General features: G+C 44.7%; 1 protein-coding gene across 3 annotated transcripts in view; it reads left to right on the top strand.

Annotated features, from left to right (window-relative positions):
* The first annotated feature begins 2 nt into the window (after positions 1 to 2).
* Positions 3 to 17122, top strand: part of mre11a (MRE11 homolog A, double strand break repair nuclease) — a 38007-nt gene continuing 20887 nt past the window's right edge. For 2 of the 3 annotated variants that reach the window (XM_062553313.1, XM_062553312.1), the window contains exons 1-9: positions 3 to 106; positions 323 to 393; positions 578 to 710; positions 2982 to 3142; positions 3640 to 3727; positions 8653 to 8794; positions 10909 to 11023; positions 12445 to 12630; positions 14354 to 14525. In XM_062553313.1, the coding sequence (XP_062409297.1) occupies positions 374 to 393; positions 578 to 710; positions 2982 to 3142; positions 3640 to 3727; positions 8653 to 8794; positions 10909 to 11023; positions 12445 to 12630; positions 14354 to 14525 (1017 nt within the window). In that variant the 5' untranslated portion in view covers positions 3 to 106; positions 323 to 373. Of the gene's footprint in view, positions 107 to 322; positions 394 to 577; positions 711 to 2981; positions 3143 to 3639; positions 3728 to 8652; positions 8795 to 10908; positions 11024 to 12444; positions 12631 to 14353; positions 14526 to 17122 lie in introns of those variants that run through there. The other variant, XM_062553314.1, reaches the window with a different exon arrangement.

Below are 17122 nucleotides of genomic sequence, written 5' to 3'. Positions count from 1 at the left end.
GGCGGACATCTCAGCTTCCGCAGGAGGGAGATTTGCACGTTCACATGAACCTCATGAGGAAATCGAAACGAAGTTGAACTTTAAGTTGGAGGCGTGAAATTTAAAGGTAATTGATGCACATGGAGAGTGACGCGAGTGGTGGTTTTAGCGTCTAAGAACGTGTATATTATGAATAAATGCTGTAGTGGGTATACTGTGGTGTAGTCTAGTTAGCTGTAGTGGGTATACTTGTGTAGCCTAGTTAGCTGTAGTGAGTATAATATATCACTTGGTCCTGGTCTTGCGCGGCAGAAACACGTCACGTTGTCTCCCAATTCTGCAGGTCTACTTCTCCAGTGCTCACGCGGACACGGTAACCAACAGCCCACTCCAGATGACTTCGGCAGACCCCACGTGAGTTGAGCACAGAGCCAGCCAGTCCGCCCAGAGGCGTGTGTGTGTGTGTGTGTGTGTGTTTGTGTATTTATGTATGTGTGTGTATTTGTGTGTGTGTGTGTGTGTGTGTGTGTGTGTGTGTGTGTGTGTGTGTGTGTGTGTGTGTGTGTGTGTGTGTGTGTGTGTGTGTGTGTGTGTGTAGGGAGGATGAGGACACCTTCAAGATCCTGCTTGCATCAGACATCCATCTGGGCTTCCTGGAGAAGGATGCGATCAGAGGAGAAGACACGTTCAACACCTTCAATGAGATCATGAGTTACGCTAAACAACACCAGGTACAAACACACACACACACACACTCACACACACACACACACACACACACTTTCAGAGAGGGAAGTTGTTAAACCCACATTATGGTTATGGATATGATTTAATGCCAAAGTAAGTCAACTGGAATTAATAAATAAAATGATTTGTACCCCAGCTTGTTATTATACTTTTAGTATCCTGTGCTGTTTTATACCTCTCTACTGCAAGACATAATGCATGCACTGAAAATGTGCTAGGACTCTTATTTTGATATGGATCCTAGAGTTTCTGAGTAGAAAGTTTTTAGCCGTTTGTTAGCAGCTGGGTAGAAGTGTCAAACTTCTTAAGCAAAGAATTCAGGCTCTACTTTGATGCCCCCAAACCAGTTGTACAATCATAATCTAACCCAAAACAATAACAGACAGAGACATGACATGTAGGCTAGTCTAAAAAAATAAAAGACAACAGCCCACAGTATGGAGGCTCACGTTTTCATGAAAGCTTGATAATGTGTAAAACAGCAACGTGACGTTCAGCTAGTTTAGGGTGACCAGACGTCCCGGTTTTCCTGGATAACCAGTGTACGCACCTTTACGCATATGTCCTCTGCTTGCCATGTGGATAAAGTTTAGTTCACTTCCCTCTGGATAGGTTATAATAGCTGACTGCTGATATCATCAATTATAAGATCAGGATTAAGGTCAGATCAAACAGCTCTATGTCTCCCGTAACACGTCCAAAAATAGCGTTGTATTTTAAGTGTCGGGAAGAGCGCACATCTGTCTACTCTTGAGCATCACCTAGAATTTTTAATGACTATGCCTACTTGGCCTATTTAATTATGGGAAGACAATTAGGTGAGTGAGGTTAATTTGCCATGTTATGTTGTTTAGTAGTTGTATTGGAAATTATGACCTTATTGTAGTAGTTGTTAATTTATGTCAAGATTGTTTGAATTGTAGCAATGTGGCTAATCGCGATTAGCATAATTTTGGTTTAGCCCTTATAATTTTTTGCATTTCTGATTACCAACCAACTATATCCTTTTTTTTATTGGCCTACTATGTTTGGATTAGATGTAGCTGGCAGTGCAGTAACTTGCCTTGGTAGGAATGTATATGAGACTTAAAGAGAAACTATGCAGGATTGTCAATTTCATCTCCGGTTTTGCTTTTCGTTTTTGCTCGTTTTATGCTTGCATATTTCTCTTCAGAGCTTCCCCTACAGCTTTAGCGTGTATATTTATACATATATAGGCTATATATATATTTATAAATTGCAAGCGTGGTTCTTCTTGTTCCTTACACGTCTCAGACTTCCAGATGTAAACAAGGAGCGATCGCCTCCTGCAGAAACTGCAAGGTTGCAATAACGAATAGGGACACTGGGGGCCGGAGGAAATATTACTGTTTTCGATGAAACTGGTCAGTCAAGCAAAACAACGATTTCTAAGCGATTTTATGACTATGAAAAAGTTGCATAGGGTCTCTTTAAAGAATAGCTATAGTATAGAATATAGAACACAATAAGCAATGTTGAGAAGAGCTAGTCTTATAGAGGAGCTGGTTGGACATTAGCTTATATAAAAAATAGTATTCCCAGCATTTGTTTGTACTTGGCAGTAGTCATTGTTTTGTCTATAGTGGTGTGCCAATATTTCACTGAAACCTTAGAATGCGTAGGCATGGGCTACTAGGCTATGTAGGCCTAAACAGCAGGTTTAGGGGGATTTTGCAAAAATGAATTATTTTGGACTAAACAAAAAAAAGGGTTGCACTGGGTGTTCTTTCAAGATTTCAGTGGCCAAACACTACAATGGCTATTTTCGGCATACACTGCATGCTCAAGGTAGTTTGCCAAGATCATGATGATGGTACAGCAACTTTGACACAGAGTAAAGGTACTGTACATCATGATTCACAGAGTAAAGGTACTGTACATCATGATTCACAGAGTAAAGGTACTGTACATCATGACACAGAGTAAAGGTACTGTACATCATGATTCACCGTAATGGCCTATTCCTCCAAGATGCTCGATACCCATAATACACCACCCCACAGACACCGGCGCCACACTGCGCACCTAAGCACACCTTCCATGAGAATAAGCTGTGTGTGCGTGTGTGTAGTTGGATTTCGTGTTGCTAGGTGGAGACCTGTTCCATGAGAATAAGCCGTGTTTGTTTGTGTGTGTGTGTGTGTGTGTGTGTGTGTGTGTGTGTGTGTGTGTGTGTGTGTGTGTGTGTGTGTGTGTGTGTGTGTGTGTGTGTGTGTGTGTGTGTGTGTGTGTAGGTGGATTTCGTGTTGCTAGGCGGAGACCTGTTCCATGAGAATAAGCCATCCCGTAAGTCGCTGCACTGTTGCATGGAGACGCTGCGCCGCTACTGCATGGGGGATCAGCCAATCAGCTTCCAGATCCTCAGTGACCAGGCCGTCAACTTTGGACACAGCAAGTAAGATACTACATTACCCATAATCCCTCCCCAAGATACTACATTACCCATAATCCCTCCCCAAGATACTACATTACCCATAATCCCTCCCCAAGATACTACATTACCCATAATCCCTCCTCAAGATACTACATTACCCATAACTCTCCCCAAGATACTACATTACCCATAATCTGGTCTGGCAATGAGACGTTCGTTTTCTCGTATTTAAAAAAAGAAATACGAGAATACGAGATAAATACATTATTCATTCACAAAGAAAATGTATGTCCTTAAAAGTTGAATATTTCCTAATTTTTTCATTGAAGGTATTAAGATCAATTTCTAAAAGATGATTTTATATTTAACTTTAGCATGTGTTCCAATACTTTTGGAGGGCACTGTATGTAAGGTATGTATTCACGTGTGTGTTTGTTTGTGTGTAGGTGTGTGTGTGTGTGTGTGTGTGTAGGGTATATGTTCAGTATTAACATGTGTGCGTGCGTGTGCATACACAGGTTCCCCTGGGTGAACTACCAGGATGAGAATCTCAACATCTCCATACCCGTCTTCAGTGTACATGGAAACCATGACGACCCTACGGGGGTAAGCTTGTCACGTGTGTGTATCCATGGAAATCATGACGACCCCCAACACACACCTTAGTGGGGAGTTTAAGAAACCTTACGATCAGTGGGTGTGGAGGTCGAAGCTTAGGAGGGCTTACATGATCCAGGTGTGGAGGTACAAGGTAGAGGGCTGAGATGATGGAGGTGTGGAGGTGTGGAGGTACAAGGTAGAGGGCTGAGATGGTCTAGATGTGGAGGTACAGGGTAGAGGGCTGAGATTGTCTAGGTGTGGAGGTACAGGGTAGATGGCTGAGAGGAAAAGGAATGAAACGGTGTGTGTAGGACTGAGAGAAGGTGTGTAGAGGGTGTGTATGGTTGAAACACAAAGCCAAACAGTAATAGCAGATGAAAGCATAGATGGGCAAAGAGTAGTTAGACAGACATACACAGCTGCCTGCTGCCTCCCTCTCTAAATAGAGAGCTCTCTCACTAGACATGACTTCAGATTAAATGCCTCCCTCCCTAAATAGAGAGCTCTCTCACTAGACATGACTTCAGATTAAATGCCTCCCTCCCTAAATAGAGAGCTCTCTCACTAGACATGACTTCAGATTAAATGCCTCCCTCCCCAAGTACAGAGCTCTCTCACTAGACATGACTTCAGATTAAATGCCTCCCTCCCTAAATAGAGAGCTCTCTCACTAGACATGACTTCAGATTAAATGCCTCCCTCCCCAAATACAGAGCTCTCTCACTAGACATGACTTCAGATTAAATGCCTCCCTCCCCAAATAGAGAGCTCTCTCACTAGACATGACTTCAGATTAAATGCCTCCCTCCCTAAAAAGAGAGCTCTCTCACTAGACATGACTTCAGATTAAATGCCTCCCTCCCTAAATAGAGAGCTCTCTCACTAGACATGACTTCAGATTAAATGCCTCCCTCCCTAAATAGAGAGCTCTCTCACTAGACATGACTTCAGATTAAATGCCTCCCTCCCTAAATAGAGAGCTCTCTCACTAGACATGACTTCAGATTAAATGCCTCCCTCCCCAAGTACAGAGCTCTCTCACTAGACATGACTTCACATTAAATGCCTCCCTCCCTAAATAGAGAGCTCTCTCACTAGACATGACTTCAGATTAAATGCCTCCCTCCCCAAGTACAGAGCTCTCTCACTAGACATGACTTCACATTAAATGCCTCCCTCCCCAAGTACAGAGCTCTCTCACTAGACATGACTTCACATTAAATGCCTCCCTCCCCAAGTACAGAGCTCTCTCACTAGACATGACTTCACATTAAATGCCTACCTCCCCAAATAGAGAGCTCTCTCACTAGACATGACTTCAGATTAAATGCCTCCCTCCCCAAGTACAGAGCTCTCTCACTAGACATGACTTCAGATTAAATGCCTCCCTCCCTAAATAGAGAGCTCTCTCACTAGACATGACTTCAGATTAAATGCCTCCCTCCCCAAGTACAGAGCTCTCTCACTAGACATGACTTCAGATTAAATGCCTCCCTCCCCAAGTACAGAGCTCTCTCACTAGACATGACTTCAGATTAAATGCCTCCCTCCCTAAATAGAGAGCTCTCTCACTAGACATGACTTCAGATTAAATGCCTCCCTCCCCAAGTACAGAGCTCTCTCACTAGACATGACTTCAGATTAAATGCCTCCCTCCCCAAGTACAGAGCTCTCTCACTAGACATGACTTCAGATTAAATGCCTCCCTCCCTAAATAGAGAGCTCTCTCACTAGACATGACTTCAGATTAAATGCCTCCCTCCCCAAGTACAGAGCTCTCTCACTAGACATGACTTCAGATTAAATGCCTCCCTCCCCAAGTACAGAGCTCTCTCACTAGACATGACTTCACATTAAATGCCTCCCTCCCCAAATAGAGAGCTCTCTCACTAGACCTGACTTCAGATTAAATGCCTCCCTCCCCAAGTACAGAGCTCTCTCACTAGACATGACTTCAGATTAAATGCCTCCCTCCCCAAGTACAGAGCTCTCTCACTAGACATGACTTCAGATTAAATGCCTCCCTCCCCAAGTACAGAGCTCTCTCACTAGACATGACTTCAGATTAAATGCCTCCCTCCCCAAGTACAGAGCTCTCTCACTAGACATGACTTCAGATTAAATGCCTCCCTCCCCAAGTACAGAGTTCTCTCACTAGACATGACTTCAGATTAAATGCCTCCCTCCCTAAATAGAGAGCTCTCTCACTAGACATGACTTTAGATTAAATGCCTCCCTCCCCAAGTACAGAGCTCTCTCACTAGACATGACTTCAGATTAAATGCCTCCCTCCCCAAGTACAGAGTTCTCTCACTAGACATGACTTCAGATTAAATGCCTCCCTCCCTAAATAGAGAGCTCTCTCACTAGACATGACTTTAGATTAAATGCCTCCCTCCCCAAGTACAGAGCTCTCTCACTAGACATGACTTTAGATTAAATGCCTCCCTCCCCAAATAGAGAGCTCTCTCACTAGACATGACTTCAGATTAAATGCCTCCCTCCCCAAGTACAGAGCTCTCTCACTAGACATGACTTCAGATTAAATGCCTCCCTCCCCAAGTACAGAGCTCTCTCACTAGACATGACTTCAGATTAAATGCCTCCCTCCCTAAATAGAGAGCTCTCTCACTAGACATGACTTCAGATTAAATGCCTCCCTCCCCAAGTACAGAGCTCTCTCACTAGACATGACTTCAGATTAAATGCATCTTTTAAAAATGAGCGCAGCACTCTAGAATCTTTGGTTAACACTACAGTTTGACTTTAGCAAAAGCCTGGGGCCGGTTGCACAAAGCACCTTAAGTTTTGTTCCTTAAGTATCAACCTTAAGGCTTAATTTCTCCCTAGGTAAGGAATTTATTTAAGGGCGTTGCGCAACATTTCTGAAGTGGTATCCTTAGGTAAGGAACTCCGTTAAGTGATTTACTGCATTGAAAGCGGTTTTCTGGCACGAAAATTCTACAGTTTCCATGGAGATTGTTTGTTTGTTAGTTTGCGCTTGCTTTTCTGAGGGTGAAATGCGGGACTGTCCAAAATAATACCAAGCTGTGTGCATTTGTCTATAAAATGGGATAGCGAATAACACATTACAAGTCTGAATGTAACTAGTGTAACTAACTTTGACCAGTTTGACAGGTGACAGCCAAACACGGCGCACCTTAGAGCAGTGACATTATACTTTCACGAAGTTATCGATATATCTACCTACCTATCAATAGCTAACGTTAACAATAAATAACGTAGCCTACGTTCAGCCTAGTGTCTCTGGTTCAGCACACTTGTAACTAGCTTGCTAGTAAGTTATGCTATTAGCCAGCAATCCACCAAACACAATAGCCTAATGATCTTATAATCTTACCGTAATAATTTTCGGTGACATTTATCCATTCATCAAGTAAATCCTGATAGACATGAACTGAACAACACTAGCTAGCTAATTAGATATTATCCTGCGCTGTCTGTGCGCTATGATTTTTGCTGTCATCTGCACCAAAACAATTTTTTTTTGTTACGTGTCTGGGGCACCGAACCATAGCTCATCGTAGGCTTCAGTTAGTGCGATCTGAGTAGCCTATGTTACCATCGCTAGGCCTAAATAAACTAGGCTACATAACGAATTCTGGTCGGCCTACTTGATAGAAGAGTAATGATATTAGCAAAAGTTTTATTTTCAATTGTCAAAAGTGGTTAATTAACTTAAATTATCAGCATTAACTCAGATAAAAAATATGCTTAAGGTAGGGTCAGAGGTCCCTTAGGTTTTTCCCCTTACTTAGGCTGCTAAGGTCGTTTGTGCAACGGTTTAAGGGATTTCTTTTAAGATAAGTAGAAAACCTTAAATACTTAAGGGAAAATGTTAAGGAAAATACTTTGGGTGTTTGTGCAACCAAGCTTATCTTAAGGGGGCCTTAAGTCAGATTTTAAGGGAAAACCTTAACTTAAGGTGCTTTGTGCAACCCGCCCCTGACCTTAAACCAGAGAGAGTGAAAGCGGAGTGAGAGGCGCAAACATTTCTAACATTTCCGCGTTCTGTTTTCGCAAAGGGGAGGGGGGCGAAATCCCCCTTTAAGCAGATCTAGAAAGTGACGTTACATTCTAACTGCACTGCTTGCCAGTCTGACAGAGATCGATATCCCACTATGACGACTTTGCGACACGCCTCTTTAAGCAGACCGGAACTGTTCGAATTTTGCTTCCATAGAGATGCATTATGTTGCTCTATCTCTGTCAGTAATGAAGGATCTTTGCTTAAACTAAATTAGCTGAAGTAAGCTAGCAGGCTAACGGTATAAATTAGTTTCACTGGCAGCAAATATATCAGACCAGACGTTGTTAGTGGGTACAACAATGGTATAACCAGATAGTAAATAGTTTATTTGTCATAGAATTTGTACAAATCTAAGCAAAATAATGTCACTTACACTGCTACTTTTCACAGCTGTTTCAGACGTTGCAGCAAAGGATTATGGGTAGGAGGCAGCTTGAAGAGTACATGGAAGCTGCCTTCAAAATTGAGCGTTATTCCCTGATGAGCTTAGAAGGCAGCATATATATCGTTATTCCCTGATGAGCTTAGAAGGCAGCATATATATCGTTATTCCCTGATGAGCTTAGAAGGCAGCATATATATCGTTATTCCCTGATGAGTTTAGAAGGCAGCATATATATCGTTATTCCCTGATGAGCTTAGAAGGCAGCATATATATCGTTATTCCCTGATGAGCTTAGAAGGCAGCATATATATCGTTATTCCCTGATGAGCTTAGAAGGCAGCGTATATCGTGTTTTTGGTTTCGAACCGCACTTGCTGCCTTACTCTCTAGTTAAGATCTTAAGATAAGGCAGCAGTTTTACTCGTATGTGTGTGTGTGTGCGTGTGTGTATGTGCGTGTGTGCGTGCGTGTGTGCGTGTGTGCATGTGTGTGTAGGTGGACGGCCTGTGTGCTCTGGATGTGTTGAGCGTTGCCGGGCTGGTGAACCACTTTGGGCGGAGCCAGTCGGTGGAGAAGGCGGAAATCAGCCCCATCCTGCTGCAGAAAGGCTCCACCCACATCGCCTTATACGGCATCGGTGAGAACACACACACACACACACACACACACATCGCCTTATACGGCATCGGTGAGAACACACACATACACACACACACACACACAGAGACAGATCAGCCCCATCCTGCTGCAGAAGGGGCACACACACATCGCCTTATACGGCATCGGTGAGAACACACACACACACACACACACACACACACACACACACACACACATCGCCTTATACGGCATCGGTGAGAACACACACACACACACACACACACACACACGGACACACATTGCCTTGTACGACATCGGTGAGAACACACACACACACACACACACACACACCGCCTTGTACGGCACTCCGAGAGCGCAGACCTCCACCAAGCAAAAACATCACCGACTGGATCCAGGCGCTGATCCGGATCATTCCCAAATTTAATTGAAATCCATCCATAACTTTTTGAGCTATCTTGCTAACAGATAAACAGACAAACAAACCAACCAACAAACCCTGATGTTGACCTCACCAGCTGCAGCATACATTGGTTAATTATTGAAGCAGAGCTGCAGTAAAATGTTTGATATTTTTATTTATTAATTGGTGGCTTTATGGTAATTTTGATTACTGGCAGTTAGGGTTTGGCGATGTGCCCTTAATTGGCATATGACGATTTGTACAGTAAAACATCGTGATGGACGATGATATCGTCGTCAGGGGGGATCTGCTCCAAGAAAATCCTTGTAAAAGACCGATAGACAGCCAATCTGAACACCTGCTCACCAACCAGCGGTAGGCTACTGTATATTTCGCATTGCCAGCCTTCGCTGGGCCTAGCAAAAAAGCTACTTAAGATTATATCGCGGTCATTCATCTAAAATCTTAACTAGCCGAGTCTGTACCAAACTTTTGTGCTACACATCCCACCTTATTATGCTACCTGCTTGCCGAGTGCCGACTATGAGGGCCGCGGAAAGTGAAAGTAAGGCTGGGATCGTACAGTCAGTCGAAGTAAATAAGAGTTGAAGCAAAGAACTTTTTAAAATAACGAATCCCGCTGCTGCTGGGGCTTTTGCTAAAGGCAAATGCATGAAATTCAAGCCTTGCAGTGAAAGACGTAGGCTATTGCTTCTGATGCTATAACGATAACGAAATAAATGGTTTATTTTAACACGGTGGAGAATGACGTAGGCTATAGCTTCTGATCCTATAATGATAACAAAATAAATGGTTTATTTTAACACGGTGGAGAATGACGCATTTGGCGCTTCATCGCTGTAGCCTCGCATCAAATTAGAGCTAGAATTTCCTAGTCGTAACAATAATGATTCATTTTCTTCTTAAACATTATTAGGGTAGCTACATGTTTTACGTTCAATGTACAGTAGCCTACACTGTGAGACATGTCACCTAAAAAAGACAAGAACACATTCACGTTGCAAGGACAAGACGGTAGTCTCAGACTAATAGGCCTACGTCTTTTCATTTTGCACTGTTTGGCTGACAGCCTCTAAAGCACCCTATATGAATCAGTTCTAGGCTCAATTTCCTTTCCAGGGAAAGGTTTTGAATTTCTTATATTTTAGCTTAATCTACAGCAGAAGTAAGTGCCTGCAGGTGGGGGCGTGGCTTATATTTGAGCTTAAAGGGATAATCCGGAGTGAAATGCACTTTAGATCAATTTTTCGGACTATTGGGAGTACATACGTTGAGTTGACACCAAAATCATGTCATTCGGGTGTATTTTGAGAAAGTTTGAGTTCACCGTTTTTAGCCAAAACTCGTTAGCCTGTAAGTGACCGGGGCAAGTCCTTTCCTATTTTTATATCTCTTCTACTGTTCCAAACAACACTACACTTACGTGGTAGTGAGTAGAGGGTCCCTAAAGCCAAACCGAAGTATCCCCACGTCTTTATGTGGTCGGATAGAGAGTCCAGAATGAATTTAATCGAGTCAGTACCTTCCGGAAATGTCGCTGCGGCAGCTGCGCAACGCTTCAACAACACTTTATTAACATTTCCGGATTAAATTCATTTGTGTGTAGGCTCTATCCCTGATGAGCGACTCTACAGGATGTTCGTTGGTAACCGTGTGTGTGTGTGTGTGTGTGTGTGTGTGTGTGTGTGTGTGTGTGTGTGTGTGTGTAGGCTCTATCCCTGATGAGCGACTCTACAGGATGTTCGTTGGTAACCAGGTGTGTATGCTGCGGCCCAGAGAGGAGGAGGGAAGCTGGTTTAACATGTTCGTCATCCACCAGAACAGGTACACACACACACACACACACACACACACACACACACACACACACACACACACACACACACACACACACACCAGAGAGGAGGAGGGAAGCTGGTTTAACATGTTCGTCATCCACCAGAACAGCTACACACACACACACATACACATACACACATGCACTCTCATCAACGCACACACACACTCTCTCCACACACACACACACACACACACACACACACACACACACACACTAGTGTCACCTATTTTTAATTCAGTGGTAGTCTTAGTTTTGTGACAGTGCTCTTTTTAGTCTTAGTCATATTTAGTCATTCAAATATCATTTTTGTCCGTCTAGTTTTAGTCGACTAAAAGTCTCATCATTTTAGTCTTGTTTTAGTCAAAAGAAAACTCAAGGTATCTTAGTCAAGTTTGAGTCAAAACATTTTAGTCTTTTTTTATCAGTGCTGTCAAAAATATTGCATCATTAACTAGAAAAGCACTCGGATAGCGCAGACTTCCGCCTGCATTGTTCTTCCTAGGTTGTCATACATTTGAACCTAAACTATTCAGATCGCCACCACGTGGCCATACCATGCCATTACACCACTAAGCTAAATACATAAACGCCGACGGAATCCCGACGGAATTACAGATCACTCCCAAAATGTAATTGTTTCTTCCTTGGGTCATGTTCGACCTTCCCTGAAAATCTCATCGAAATCCATGCATTACTTTTAGAGTTATTTTGCTAACAAACAGACAAACAAACAGACAGACAAACAGACAGAAAAACGCTGGTCCCCGATGAAAACATAACCTCCTTGGCGGAGGTAACTAGTTAACTCAAAACAATTTTAATTATTATCGCGAGATTAACGCTCTTTCTGACCTGTGACAAGGTTTTTCATAAACTGCTGTGGTCACGTTAGAAGAACTACAGGAACCGGCTGTAAACCAGAAGCAAAACAAGAAGCGCGCCCCACAATGCCATTGTTTAGATGTCCAGCGGAAGACGTTAAAATGGATGCTGCTAACAAACTAATGAACTAACTAAAGTTAACTTTTAAAACATTGCCAGGTCAGTTGATAAGACCAAAGTTATCTGCATGTTCTGTCGATGTGAACCGAGTTACCATCGTAGCACGATTAGTTAATATTAGCCGCATTGAGAATTCGTACAAACCTGAGGTAGAGCAGGCGTTGGGGCAGACAAATACAGTTGCGCTAACGGGAGATTACTGGACGTCCCTCAGTAATGAGAACTATCTCGGGTAACGTTAATGTGAGTGTATGTGTGTGTCTGTGTACGACATCCCTGTGGCTCTTCTCTCCCCTTCCTACTAGGCTAACGTTATCTGTCTTGTGCATGGGTGTGTGTGTGTGTGTGTGTGTGTGTGTGTGTGTGTGTGTGTGTGTGTGTGTGTGTGTGTGTGTGTGTGCAGGAGTAAGCATGGGGCCACTAACTACATCCCGGAGCAGTTCCTGGATGACTTCCTGGATCTGGTGGTGTGGGGTCACGAGCACGAGTGCCGCATCACGCCGGAGAGGAACGAGCAGCAGCTGTTCTACGTCACCCAACCAGGAAGCAGCGTCGTGACCTCACTCTCACCGGGGGAGGCTGTCCCAAAGTACGCACACACACACACACATTTTCACACACACACTTGCTGTTGAACAGTTACTGAGCAGTCGCACTGATCAAAATAACTGATACATTAAGGTTCATTAATTTGAGTAAGAATAAAAATAACGCAGATTAATCGATTCCGATTGACCCGGAGCCATTCTAGTCAGTAACCATTAGACTGAGAAGAGAATGTGCTGCCGAGATCATTGATTGGAACATTTACTTTTAAAAAACAGCCTGATGGTGTTGATTAAAATAGAGTCCTCTGCAATGTCTGCAGCTAAGATTTTGCATATCACCGGAGTTCGTCAACTCTAAAGTACCACATCAGTGCAAAGAAATAGTGTTGACATTGAGGGGAGTGTTAATTTATTAATGAGCCCAGAAAGGCCGTGGTTTATACTGAATTAAGAACAGCTAAGGGGTCCGCTCCGCTTCGCGTCGTGCCTAACAACGGCCCTTAGCTGTTCTAAATTCAGAATAAACCACGGCCCTTAGCTGTTCTAAATTCAGAATAAACCACGGCCCTTAGCTGTACTAAATTCAGAATAAACCACGGCCCTTAGCTGTACTAAATTCAGAATAAACCACGGCCCTTAGCTGTACTAAATTCAGAATAAACCACGGCCTTTAGCTGTACTAAATTCAGAATAAACCACGGCCCTTAGCTGTACTAAATTCAGAATAAACCACGGCCCTTAGCTGTACTAAATTCAGAATAAACCACGGCCTCTCTGGGCTTATTGTTTAGATGGATGTTTTCAAGAATAGCCTTGCAGGTTGTGCTTTGTTTCTTAAAGCCATACTGAGAGGGGACACGTATGTTATATTTCTCTAAGTAGCCTCTAAGTTCTCTTTTCAAATACCTTAGAGAGTGTAGGCAGGATTGATATGGGTCTATAGTTATTTATGCCATTTTTGTCTCCTGATTTATAAATTGGAATGATGATGCTGTTTTTGCAAGCTTCAGTACAATCCCATTGGACAGGGAGAGGTTTACACAGTAATCGAGTGGCTCTATGATGAGATTCAATAGATAGATAGATACTTCATTGATCCCCGAAGGGGAAATTCAAGAAATGATAGCCTGAAGAAGGATCATACTACTAATTCCATCAGCTCCAGATGTTCCTGAGCTTTTCATGTTCCCAATGATCGTGCAGATTTCGTTATGATCTGTTGGGTGCATAAGGAATGAGTTGGGATGCTCCCCATGTAGATAACGAGTTGGGATGCTCCCCATGTAGATAATGAGTTGGGATGCTCCCAATATAGATAACGAGTTGGGATGCTCCCCATGTAGATAACGAGTTGGGATGCTCCCCATGTAGATAATGAGTTGGGATGCTCCCAATATAGATAACGAGTTGGGATCTGTTGGGCGCATAAAGAATGAGTAAAGGACGCTCCATGTAGATAATGAGTAAAGAATTTCATTTAGAATAATTACTCACAATATGTAATTCATTTGAATTGAAATATTTAAAACCGTTTCACAGCAAAAAATATATATGCGATTAATTTAGATTAATTACTCACAGTATGTAATTGATTAGATTATTATTTTTTCGATTGACAGCCCTAGTGAACTTGTCACTACCTCTGTAATGGTAGTCGTACTGGTGTGTGTGTGCGTGTGCGTGTGCGTGTGCGTGTGTGTGTGTGTCTGTGTGTGTGTGTGTGTGTGTGTGTGTGTGTGTGTGTGTGTGTGTGTGTGCGTGCAGGCACGTTGGGCTGCTGCGTGTGCGTGGCCGTAAGATGCAGCTCCAGAAGATTCCGCTGCAGTCGACGCGGCGTCTGTACCTGCAGGACGTGTGTTTAGCCGACCTCACACACCTGTTCACCGCCAACGCTCCCAACGCCACACAACGCGCACAGGCCTACTGCCAGGAGAAGGTACACACACACACACACACACACACACACCTGTTCACCGCCACCGCTCCCAACGCCACGCAACGTGCACAGGCCTACTGCCAGGAGAAGGTACACACACACACACACACACACACCACACACACCTCACACACACACACACACACACACACACACACACACACACACCACACACACCTCACACACACACACACACCTCACCTCACACACCTGTTCACCGCCAACGCTCCCAACGCCACGCAACGTGCACAGGCCTACTGCCAGGAGAAGGTACACACACACACACACACCACACACACCTCACACACACACACACACCTCACCTCACACACCTGTTCACCGCCAACGCTCCCAACGCCACGCAACGTGCACAGGCCTACTGCCAGGAGAAGGTACACACACACACACACACCACACACACCTCACACACACACACACACCTCACCTCACACACCTGTTCACCGCCAACGCTCCCAACGCCACGCAACGTGCACAGGCCTACTGCCAGGAGAAGGTACACACACACACACACACCACACACACCTCACACACACACACACACCTCACCTCACACACCTGTTCACCGCCAACGCTCCCAACGCCACGCAACGTGCACAGGCCTACTGCCAGGAGAAGGTACACACACACACACACACACACACACACACACCTGTTCAGCGCCACCGCTCCCAACGCCACGCAGCGCGCACAGGCCTACTGCCAGGAGAAGGTACACACACACACACACACACACACACACACACACACACCTCACACACACACACACACACACACACACCTGTTCACCGCCACCGCTCCCAACGCCACGCAACGTGCACAGGCCTACTGCCAGGAGAAGGTACACACACACACACACACACACACACACACACACACACACACACACACCTCACACACACACACACACACACACACACCTGTTCACCGCCAATGCTCCCAACGCCACGCAACGTGCACAGGCCTACTGCCAGGAGAAGGTACACACACACACACACACACACACACACACACACACACACACACACCTCACACACACACACACACACACACACACCTCACACACACACACACACACACCTCACACACTCACACACACACACACACACCTCACACACTCACACACACCACACACACACACACACACCACACACACACACACACACACACACACACACACACACACACACACAGACACCACACACACACACCTCACACACACACACACACACACACACACACACACACACACACACACACACACACACACACCTGTTCAGCGCCACCGCTCCCAACGCAACGCACCGCGCACAGGCATACTGCCAGGAGAAGGTACACACACACACACACACACACACACACACCTCACACACCTGTTGACGGGCGGTGGGGACAGACATGTGTATGGAGGAAGAGGATCTTGGAGAGCGAGAGGGAGTGGGAACATGGAGGAGATAAGACAGATATGGGGGGACGAGGTGAAACAGAGGAGTTATCAATAGAGAGAGAAAAGCTGTCGGGTTTCGGATAGAGTGGATTTGGTACCAATGAGGAGGACCTCGGTTTTCTTACTGTTTAGTTTAAGGAAGTTTTGGGTGAACCATATTTTTTTCAGAGATGCAATCAGTAAGGGAGGTGGGTGGGAGAGTGGATGAAGGTTTGCTGGAGAGGTAGAGCTGGGTGCCATCCACATAACAGTGGAAATTAATGTTAAATTTGTGGATAAATGGAAGATATTGCCGACGGGAAGGCGGTCTATTATGAAGAGTAGGGGCCCCAGGACAGAGCCCTGTGGCACACCTGAAGTGACAGGAGGGGGGGATGGATTTAAGGGACTTAAGTTGAATGGACTGAGTGTGGCCGGAGAGGTAGGATATGAACCAGTTGAACGGAGTGTGGATGATGGCAGCAGTTCTGAAGGATGTAGGGACAGCTCCAGTGGTGAGAGAGGAGTGGATGATGGCAGATATGAGGGGGGCAAGGGAGAGGAGGCTGGCTTTATCGAGTTGTGTGGGGATCATGTTGACAGGTAGATGGTTTGGCGTTTTGAATGAGTCCTGTGATTTCTGGGAGAATGGGGAGGTGGAAGGAGGAAAAAGAATGTTTGGGAGGGTGAGAGTCGCCTGGGATGCTGAGGTGAGTTGTTCCAAGGTGCTGATGAATATTCTGGATTTTTGCAATGAAAAATGAGTTGCAGAAGGAGGTTGTGTTCAAGTGAGGGGGGAGGGTCTCTGGGGGTTGGGTGATACTGTTTAGTAGGGAGAATAGTGGCTTAGGGTCTCTGGGGGTTGGGTGATGCTGTTTAGTAGGGAGAATAGTGGCTTGGGGTCTCTGGGGGTTGGGTGATGCTGTTTAGTAGGGAGAATAGTGGCTTAGGGTCTCTGGGGGTTGGGTGATGCTGTTTAGTAGGGAGAATAGTGGCTTAGAGTTGGCTTTATTGGCAGTGATTATACTGGAGTAGTAGTGGGTTTGCTGCTGGCAATGGAGTCCTTATAGCATAAGATATGGTTATTGTACATTTCTTTGTGAATAGTGAGACCAGTTTTTCTATGGAGGCGTTCGGGTTGCAGACCTTTGGC

This window comes from Sardina pilchardus, chromosome 13, assembly GCF_963854185.1.
Source record: "Sardina pilchardus chromosome 13, fSarPil1.1, whole genome shotgun sequence".
Taxonomy (NCBI): Eukaryota; Metazoa; Chordata; class Actinopteri; order Clupeiformes; family Clupeidae; genus Sardina; species Sardina pilchardus.
The sequence above is the reverse complement of the archived record's forward strand: the minus strand, read 5'-3'. Positions and strand labels throughout refer to the sequence as shown.